Source organism: Phalacrocorax carbo, chromosome 23 (genome assembly GCF_963921805.1).
Source record: "Phalacrocorax carbo chromosome 23, bPhaCar2.1, whole genome shotgun sequence".
Taxonomy (NCBI): domain Eukaryota; kingdom Metazoa; phylum Chordata; class Aves; order Suliformes; family Phalacrocoracidae; genus Phalacrocorax; species Phalacrocorax carbo.
The window spans coordinates 4,767,417-4,777,544 of record NC_087535.1 but is presented as its reverse complement, the minus strand read 5'-3'; the positions used below and the strand labels follow the sequence as shown (position 1 = coordinate 4,777,544).

Here is a 10,128-nt window from a genome sequence, read left to right as displayed (position 1 = left end):
CCCTCCTGCGGTCAGGACCCTCCTGCCTGTAACACGGTGGTGTGAAAATAAAGGAGATGAAATGCATGGGGTGGTGTGTGGGCTCTGCCCGCACCTCTGCCTATCCTGCTGCCTGCACCTCTGCCTATCCTGCTGCCCGCACCTCTGCCTGCACCTCTGCCCGCACCTCTGCCTATCCTGCTGCCCGCACCTCTGCCTATCCTGCTGCCTGCACCTCTGCCCGCACCTCTGCCTATCCTGCTGCCCGCACCTCTGCCTATCCTGCTGCCCGCACCTCTGCCCGCACCTCTGCCTATCCTGCTGCCCGCACCTCTGCCTATCCTGCTGCCTGCACCTCTGCCCGCACCTCTGCCTATCCTGCTGCCTGCACCTCTGCCCGCACCTCTGCCTATCCTGCTGCCCGCACCTCTGCCCGCACCTCTGCCTATCCTGCTGCCCGCACCTCTGCCTGCACCCCTGCCCGCACCTCTGCCTATCCTGCTGCCCGCACCTCTGCCTGCACCCCTGCCCGCACCTCTGCCTATCCTGCTGCCCGCACCTCTGCCTGCACCCCTGCCCGCACCTCTGCCTATCCTGCTGCCCGCACCTCTGCCTGCACCCCTGCCCGCACCTCTGCCTATCCTGCTGCCCGCACCTCTGCCCGCACCTCTGCCTATCCTGCTGCCCGCACCTCTGCCTGCACCCCTGCCCGCACCTCTGCCTATCCTGCTGCCCGCACCTCTGCCCGCACCTCTGCCTATCCTGCTGCCCGCACCTCTGCCTGCACCCACAAATGGCTGATGGGCTTTAACCACCAGCCGGCTGGAGCTGCCCCGAGGCCCCGGGAAGCCGCTCGCTGCGGGGCCGCCCCGTCCCGCCGCGCCCCGCCTCATGGCGGCCCTGCCCGCGCCCGGGCCCGCCCCGCCGATGCCGCCCCGCCGCCAGAGGGGGCGCTGCCGCGCGGCGCCCCTTCCCCTTCGGCTGATGCAATCCCCACGCGGAGCGAGGGGCGGGACCTCCACCGTGGAGGCGATCACTCAGGGGGCAAGGAGACGGTGACGCCGCGCCGATGCCCAATGGGCGACGGTAACGTCCTGTGACGCCCAGGAGGCGGGTATGCGGCTGCGCGTTGGGCGCGCCACGGCCGCGGGCGGGTTGAGGCGCTGCGCTCGCCCCCGCGCCGCCATTTTGTGCCGCCGCCCGCAGCAGGATGGAGCCGAGTACCCAGGGGAAGCTGCCCGCCGCCGCCTGCCGCCGCCTCGCAGCCCCTCGACGGAGCGTTGCTCCGCAACCCCGACCGCACCGCTGGGAACGCTGAGGAGCCTCCTCTGCCCGCCGCCGCTCATGGAGCCGAGCGGCCGGGAAAGCGCCGGCCTAGGGCGGGCCCGGCTGAGCTTAGCCGCGGCCTGGCCTAAGCTGGCGGGGCCTAGCGCGGCCCCCGCCGGCGCCTCGCCCCAGGCGAGCCCGCCTTTCTCTTTGCTGCGGCTGATGTCGCAACTCCTCTCCCCGCTGCCCGCTTTGCTGCAGCGGCTGCTGCCCGGCCCCGCGCTGAGCGGTGCCCTCTGCCCCGCCGGACCGCCGCCCGCCAAGGGCCCCCAGCTGCTGCTGCTGTCGGAGCCCGCCGCCTCGCTGGACTGGGCCGAGGAGACGCTGCCGTGGCCGGAAGAGCCCCGGGAGAAGGGGCGAGAGGGCAGCGCGGAGCCCCTCCCGGGCCTCCGGGGAATGGGGCTGGTGCGGAGCAGCCTGGTGTCCTTCTCCGTACCGCGTGTGGGCTTGTACATGCAGGACCCGGAGCAGGGCCAGGCCTCCTCCTCCTCCGGCAAGAGCCATCTGCCCCAGCCCCTGCGAGCCGACGTCTCCGCGGAGGCCTGGCGAGGCTGCCCCGCCCGGGGCGGCTTGCCGGAGGCTGAGTTCCTCCGCAGCAAGCGCTTGGCCTTTCTCCAGCAGTGGCATTTAGCGAGCTTAACTGTGCCAGACCCGGACCACGGCTATCACAGCCTGGAGGAGGAGCAGCACAAAGGTGTTTGTCAAGAAGAGGTAGGGCTACGAAGAGAGCAGCCGTGCGATGCCGGGGAGTTGAAGGGACCCGAGGAGCCGAGAGATACTGAGAGGCAATCTGGAGGTTGTCCCCTGGATCAGGAGGGCGTAAGGGGTTCAGCTGAGAAGGGGGCACTGGCGGGGGAAGCCTTGACTGAAGAGGATGACGAGGACTCTGAAATAGAGCAAAACCTTCCAGATCCAGCCAGACCTGTCTGTGCGAATAAATTAATAGACTATATCATAGGGGGAGTTTCCAGTGGGGAGGAGAGTGCGGGTGATGAGGATGACTGGGATGATGATGATGACGATGGGTTTGATAGTGAAGGGCTCCCCTCGGATTCAGACGCTGGTAGCCAGGACGGAGAAAGGCTTCATCTCTGGAATTCCTTCTACAGTTTGGACCCGTACAACCCTCAGAACTTCACAGCCACCATTCAGACATCTTCCAGTAATCCGGGAAAGGATATGTTGGATGTGGAGGAGGAGGAGGAGGAGGAAGATTCTTCATGGGCAGAGTCTTCAGGCTCTCCTCAACCTAGTTCTGAAGAGGAGGACGACTGGGACTGTAGCAGTGTGGATGAGGCAGAAAACTTGAAACTTTGGAACTCATTCTGTACCTCAGATGATCCATATAACCCTTTAAATTTCAAGGCAGCCTTTCAAACAGCAGAGAAGAAAGGGGCGCCTGGTTTAAAAGGAGCAGAGAGGCCGAGTTTGGTCGCTTCTGAGCGTAGTCACTTAACTGTCTGCCAGGTGCAGCTGGAAAAACATAACTGTGGGGTCGCTGACTTTGTGCAGCATGACATTCTTTCTGGTGAGAAGTGTAGGAGTACCAAGAGGAAAAAGGTACATACTTCGTTTATGTTTTTGTGTTTGGGGGATGCTTTAAAAAAATTTTAAAAACCAAACAAACAGACATTGCGCAAAGTGGTATGTGAGTGGGTGAGGTCACTTGTGCGAGGACTCCAGTCGTGGAGGTGGGCAGGTCATACCCCCATGAGCTTATGGCCTAATTATTTGACTGAGTGTGCCTCATCCTTTACACGTGATAGTAGATTCATAACTCAGTGGCACACGGCAGATAATTTCTTCAAATTTCTTTTCTAGATTTGTTGTTAAATTCTCCTTTTAAGACAGTTTTCATTCTGTATTTGTGTTGTAGTTTTTATCATCAGAGAAACAGATAAGAGCTGTGAGGTAAGTTTTTCCTCTGGAAAGTACCAGTTTCTGTTATGAGTGATGTTGATAAAGTATTTTAGGACCTTTCCGTGCACGTAGTGCAATGGAGATGTAAAGCACCGTAAACGTTTTGGGGCTTGTTACAGGCCTGCTTGAGTTACAGACGTGTTTCAGAGTAGGAAAAGCTCTTCTGTTGTGTTTTAACACGTTACAGTAAGCCACTGAAGTTCCAGTAGCGAATATAGTAATACTCCCATTTAGGAGACTATTGTAATTCAGCAGCCGTTTATTAAAAGAATGTAATCTGGAACTGGGCTTTAGAGCACGAACTGGAGGCGCAATGTGTTAAAAAACTTTCTAATACATGTGCTGGGATTCAGGTAAATAGTAATCAATTAATCTCATGGGTTTTATGATGCTACAGATGTACAAGGTAGCTTTTCATATCTATCATTCATAGCTCCTCGTTTTCATATCTTGCCTGATACCTCAGACATTTATATGAGTTGTGATACCAGGTCCCGGGGTAATACACTAGTGTAACCAGTTATCAAAACAGAAAGTTGTATAATGCTTGCATTTGCATTCTTAACAGCAGAGAGATTTGTTTTGCTCCTTTAAATGGAGGTAACTTCGTGCCTGGTTTTGCTAGGGCAAATGGCATGTAATAGTTTAACCTGTGTGAACCATTATATTTTAATATAAATGGAAAATACTCGAAGTTAAACCGCCGGAGGTCCTTCGTAACTGACGGCATCTGTCCGAAATGCTGCGAGGCAGCACTGATGAGCCCTGCTGTAAGTCCATAACTGCTGTGACCTAAAATGTTGTCATGTGTCAGGGATGCAGACTTAACAGTAGTAATTTTTTGACTCATTTCTTGTTTGACTCCCTGTGATCTATTGACATGGTGAAAGAACGATGATCTGGATGCAATATTTAGCACGATGTTACAAAATCCGGTAATTGTGCCCAAGGGTGTCTTGGGCTGATGTAAAAAGGTTGTAAGGTAGGAACTCGCAAAGGGATAGGCTGATGTAACAAGTCGGGTGTGCTTGAAAGCGGACACTTAATTAGGCCCCTCTGCAAAACAGAGCAGAGGTTGCCCGGGAAATCTTGGAATCGTTCATCCTGCTCAAGGCTATTTTCTATCTGGAATATTGCAGTTAAACAGCAGCAATATTCATGTTCGTAAAGTCGTAAAACCTGGGAGTGTTTTGTTTCGCTTAGCAATGCATTGACACTGCAAGGATGCGGGGGGTCTGATGTCCCTGCTTTCACAGACAGCCCGGCAGTAATTTGGGATGACTGCACTGCACTAGGATTAGATGTCTTCTGGAGCTTGCTGTCACACAGTCTCTTATGGCTCTGCATCATCAACTGCTGATTATTCCTGTAGGTCATCTCTTCCATAACTGTTATCTTCATATTTTCTGTGAAGGTTGGAAGATGGCTCTACCACAAACAGCGATCTCACTCTACACTCATTGCGTTAGCGTGAACTGGGTGTGAAACTAGGGTTCTGGGTTAATAAAACATAGGAACGTAGCAGCAAGTTTTTTGTACCTCCCCACGTTTTTTCCTGTTCTTCCAGAAGTAGGTGTCAAGAAGCAGTGTTTGGCTTGTCTTCAGGAATCGGTCCTAGTGTGAGAGTTGATGGATGCTGACAGCTAGTTAGTTTGTCCTTCAGTTGTGTAGCTAAATTTAAAAGCAATACATAATTCTGTAGGAGCCTGAAATAGTCTGGCTTTTGCTTATCACTCGATAACAGACTTACGTCCTCAGTGTAGTAATAGTCTAAATACTGTCAAGTTTAGATCCTAAGCCTACAAGTTTCTTTGTTTTCTTAAAATAGCTTCATAGTTCTTAAAAATAGTGAAAAGTGAGAGTTTTCGTATGTGTGTTAAAGTGCCGTGACTTTGTCATCATTTTGTTGCATGAACTGAAACCCACTGGAATTTCAGACCAGCTCTAAATAGACGGGTTTGTTCCATTCACGTAGTGACGAGTGTTGCTTCCTTTTATGTAGCATAATGTGATTTCTTTTCTTGGTGCTGAAGTGCAAGCTGACTCACATGATTGCTTACTCTACAGAACAATGATTCTTCCTCTTTTTTTCTTATGTAAGCTTCAGTAATCGGAGATGTTGACTCGTAGCATGTTTCTAGCCTTGAGTGAGTGTCCTGGCATGTCCTGCTGAGTAACCTGCTTGAACTGTTTTTGTGTGTGAGGTTATAACCCAGTGCTGATGTGGGGGCGTGTTATTCCACGGGGAACACTGTGTGATCTGCCGTCCGCCTGAAGACGCCTCTTAGGCCACAGTTTAGAAAAGTTTAGTAGTTAGAGCACTACTTTTGGTAGAAGGAGAAGTCAGCAACTGGTTGCTTTTAAAGCTGAGAGGTGAAATGTATTCTGGCCTGGGTGGTGCATGAACTGGTAGCGTATCTGAGGCTTTTTGCCATTTTAGGCATTTAAATTCTATTAACAAAAAAATAATATGTGCAAATAAATATTAAGCTCCTTTTGCATGAGAGTTTGGCCAATGTTTTACTAAATGACTTGTCTTTTCCAGGTAACCTTCCTTGAAAAAGTTACCGAGTATTACATAAGCAGTGAGGAGGATCGTAAAGGACCCTGGGAAGAGCTTGCACGAGATGGATGCAGGTTCCAGAAACGTATCCAAGAAACAGAAGAAGCCATAGGGTACTGCTTCACAACAGAGCATAGACAAAGAGTATTTAATAGACTTCAAGAAACCTACAACAAGAGGGTTGATCTCGTCTAGCACCTTAATAGATCTGGTAGTTGTGTGGCCCTAATCACTCATGAACACTTTCAAAACAAGAAATGGCAGCTGCATGTGCTAGTTTGAAATGGGGAGAGAAGTGGGATTTTAACACTTTTTTTCCCAGTTCGATATTCAGGCAACTAATATACCTGTGTGTCCCATTTTGATACCTAGACAAAACCTTTTGAGTATCATCGAGGGTAAGGGTGGGTATAATTGCATTCCTTTTAATTAACACTTGAGAAACAGACTGCTTTAGGTTAAATCCATTCAAAAAATGCCTTGTCTGCCGTATTTTGAGAAGTGGTGACTATTAAGTTGGATTTTTGCACTTTGAAAAAGCAAAACCTATTTTGAAGGAAATATTTATGGGACTCAGAACCTAGTTATTGCAGTTTTGATTTAAAGTTTCTAGAGGTATGTGCTACTTTCTTGTGGTTTTCCATTTTCTCTAACTTGTACAAAAGTCAGATTTTGTTATCTAATAATGTTAACTTTACTGTGCAAAGCAGATAGTTTATTCCTTCCTTTTAAGATCCCAGTTCTGCATGTAATCTGGTGCTTTGAGTGTTTATGTAACGCTTTGATGTCTTAATATTTCAGTCTAGCACACTGGGGGATTCAGGGGGACTCTGGTGCACTACAAGCCCTTTGGTTTGTCTTTATTTAAATAATACCTTTACCCAGTAATGTTCCAAAGGGTATTGGCTGCTTGTGCACAAAACCCCTTTGCTTTCAGGTCAATGAAAGGCTTCGTCCTGATTAATAATTAAAGCTCCAAGGTATGTGTCAAGGCTATGGCTGATAGTTTGAATTTAGGTAGCCACACAAAGGGATCTAGGCCCTAGTTCTTTAGTTAATCTTTGAGTAACTTTGCCGTAACTGATTCTGCTTTCTGAAGATGAAGTGGAGGATTCTTCATATTTCTTCTATCCAATATGCTTGTTCTGGTACTTGTAAGGACAATTGTCTTTGATTTATGGAAATCCATGGCTACAGATCGCTGTGTTCTTTACCAAAAGCCAGTATTAATACCTCTATGCGTCTGCACTTTTGTTCATCTGGTACCAAAATAACATTTCACGTTTGGGGTCTGAAAGTTGAAGTCCTTGGTGGAAGGCAAACACTCCTTATTTATGTCCCTAACTTAAAATGTTTGTTGTTGCAGTCAAAATAAAAAAGCAGCACCGTTTGGATGTGTGTTTGGACCTGAAGGATGTTGTGTGGCTGTTATCCAAGCAGGTATGCGGTCATGCAATGGAATAAATGCCAAACACCAAGAATTTGTATCTGTTTGCATGGTGAATTAGTTACTTGCTACTTGGTTCATCCAGCTGACTAGAATGGTCTCCCTTTTTTAAGGGAGAAACCTAAAACGCTTCAGACTTGTCATCTCATTAACTACTTGAATTTTTAATTTGAAAGAAAATCACAGAAGAGCTTCACAGAGCTTTACTGAATCTTTTTTTTGTGCCGCCTTTTTGACCATTGATTTTAATTCTGTCTCAAAAATGTCAGAGGTTTTGGGTTTATTCTTGTTGCATGAAGTATGTTGTCTGAATTTAAAAATTACCGTTCTCTGGTACAGGTTAGAGGTGTTACAGTTGTGAAATTCAGAGGGTTAACTGTGAACGACAGTAGAGTTGTCGGGTAAACTTAAAATACAGGCGAAACTCAAGCAGCCGTACAGACTGGCTACTTGGAAGCAATGCAGCAATGTTATTTTTCATCCCCATGACATAAAAAGAAATTCTGTTCTCCTTCCCTACAAAAGATAATTTGAGCTGTGAAATATAACTTCTAATCATGCCTTGAAATCCTGTGAAATAACTTCTAATTTTGAGGAGTTCATTTTCCTGTATCATATTTGATTATGGGTTTCATTTAAGAAAAAGCATGCAGGGTGACAAACGTAGAATTCCAATAGAAAATTTGTTGACTTATGGTCCACGTGTGACTGATAATGCTGTTCATTGCTCTTGATAAAATATACTATAGTCATGTTTCCATAACTCTCCTAGTCTCTTCGATCTTGGAGAACTTGGTGCTTCAGTTACTCTGGACAACTCACTTGGTTCACTGGTGCTTGCAAGAAGCTTTAGAGTGGTGTGAATTAACACCTGCAAATACCGATCCACTGTTTGCAGAGGCTTGGAAGAGGCTACAGCTGGGAATGGAACAGAATTGACAAATTGGACACAAACTAGGTCAAAACCTGCCTCTTCCAAAGTGCTTGTGCAAAGTGAGAAGTTAGGTTTTTTTTTTTCCAACCTGCAGTGTATCAAGCGCTCTGGTCTAACGCTGCAGATTCTCACTGAGGCATACTTGCTTGGTAAGCTTTTCCCCCTCAAACCTCATGTTTCCAGAGTATCAAATGTAAGCTGATAGGAAATTAACACTAACTTCATTACAGTAGACATCCTCTTAAAAGCAAGCCAAGCTTGGTTGTCACCATTTTCCCTGTAACATATCTCAAAGTGGTCATATGGGATATGTACAGTTGTACGTGCTTTGAGTGAGACAGTAATAATAACACTTGTTGAACTTTAAATCAAAACTGTAATTATAAGATTTTATTTTTGTATAATTTAGAGAAAGTTAGAAAACCTTCAACATTGGCTTTATACAGATTTTAATTGATTTGTGTCAAGTTTGTTGGGTTTTTATATCTAAAGTTATATTTCTGTACATAAAACTATTCAGAACTAATCTGTAAATTGTAATAAAGATATTTGCAAGATAGCGCCAACTTGGTTTTCTTTGAAAGAACTTAAGGGGGACGTCAGGTAGCTGTGCAAAAGCACGGTTCCTACACGGGTGTTTGAGAATATTAAACATATTTTATCACATTTGGTGTTTCAGAGGAGGTTATGGTAATTTGGAAGCAGGCACTCTGCCCTGTGAACTTCCCAAACCAGTAACTCTGCGTGATCGTAACGGCTCCTTGTACTGATGAAGCTTTTAAACTAAAACACAGAGGGCAAGTGCAATTATTGGTGTTCAAGTTAGGCGATGGCCTGGTGGAAGCAGGGGTGTTAATGTTTTGTTGCCCTACTTGAAGCTGAGCATTGAGATTCGCTCTTAGTTTGCTCACTTGTTAGCATATCTTTAAATATGAATACTGCGTGGTTTTGAAGGTATTTCAGGGGTTTTTTTGAAGCATTTTCAGGCTTTGCACTGAAACAAATTTGAGGTGTTGCCTTGTGAGTTGAAGTGACTCAAAGGGGCCGAACACCTGATCATTCTCCAATTAGAGAAGAGCCATGTAGCGTTGGCCCATGATGCTGTCGTGGTTTAACCCCAGCCGGCGGCTCAGCCCCACGCAGCCGCTCGCTCGCTCCCCCCCGGCGGGACGGGGGAGAGAATCGGTAGAGTAAAAGTGAGAAAACTCGTGGGCTGAGATAAAGACAGTTTAATAGGGGAAGCAAAAGCAAAGCAAGGAATTCCTCCCCTCCTTCCCCTCGGCCGGCGGGTGCTCAGCCATCCCCAGGGCAGCAGGACTCCATCGCGCCTAACGGTGCCTGGGGAAGTAAAACACCGTCCCTGCCAACGTCCCCCCTTCCTCCTCCTCCCCCAGCTCTGTGCGCTGAGCACGATGCCGCACGGTGTGGGACAGCCCTGGGGTCAGTTGGCGTCACTGTCCCGGCCGTGTCCCCTCCCAGCCCCTTGTGCCCCCCCAGCCCCTCGCTGGTGGGTGCGAGGCAGAAAAGGCCTCGGCTCTGTGCGAGCCCTGCTCAGCTGGAACGAAACCATCCCGGGGTATCAGCGCTGCGTCCAGCGCAAACCCAAACCACAGCCCCGCGCTAGCTGCTGCGAAGAAAATTGACTGTACCCAGCCAAAACCAGCACATGTGCAGTGAATTATTGGTTCCCCTGTTTATGTTTTAATGAATTGGAGTAAAATCTTCAGTAAGGAGCTCGGAATACATGAGAGGTGTCAATGCCCAGTGACACTTAATTCTACACAGCATTATCCAGCGTAATTACTCTTAATGAATTATTTTTTTTTGCTGTTTACAGCTGTGTCTATCACTCTGTGTTTTCTAGACTAGGGAATACCATAATTTTGGCAGTCTTCTCAAGCGTGAAGCTGGAATGCCTTGCGGGAGCTGGGCGCTCTTGGGGGCGTTGCGCCCCTCGGC

General features: G+C 48.3%; 1 protein-coding gene across 2 annotated transcripts; it reads left to right on the top strand.

Moving 5' to 3' along the window:
* Window positions 1–1,080: 1,080 nt before the first annotated feature.
* PPP1R15B (protein phosphatase 1 regulatory subunit 15B) lies at window positions 1,081–8,728 on the top strand. Of its 2 annotated transcripts, XM_064472421.1 has the most exons (4): window positions 1,081–2,865; window positions 5,771–5,901; window positions 7,155–7,228; window positions 8,008–8,728. In XM_064472421.1, the coding sequence occupies exons 1-4, from the start codon at window positions 1,096–1,098 to the stop codon at window positions 8,172–8,174; spliced, it is 2,142 nt and encodes a 713-aa protein (XP_064328491.1). In that variant the 5' UTR covers window positions 1,081–1,095; the 3' UTR covers window positions 8,175–8,728. The 2 variants fall into 2 exon arrangements, with proteins under 2 accessions (XP_064328491.1, XP_064328493.1); XM_064472423.1 differs by lacking the exons at window positions 7,155–7,228; window positions 8,008–8,728 and adding an exon at window positions 3,182–3,216 and having other exon boundaries at window positions 5,771–5,902.
* Window positions 8,729–10,128: the final 1,400 nt, after the last annotated feature.

Bases quoted from the DNA above. Each gene is read 5' to 3' on its own strand.
- PPP1R15B (XM_064472421.1), top strand. From the start codon at position 1,096: ATGCGGCTGCGCGTTGGGCGCGCCACGGCCGCGGGCGGGTTGAGGCGC. The intron at 2,866-5,770 runs GTACATACTTCG...TGTCTTTTCCAG, and splicing joins GGAGTACCAAGAGGAAAAAG to GTAACCTTCCTTGAAAAAGT. The intron at 5,902-7,154 runs GTACTGCTTCAC...TTGTTGTTGCAG, and splicing joins GAAACAGAAGAAGCCATAGG to TCAAAATAAAAAAGCAGCAC.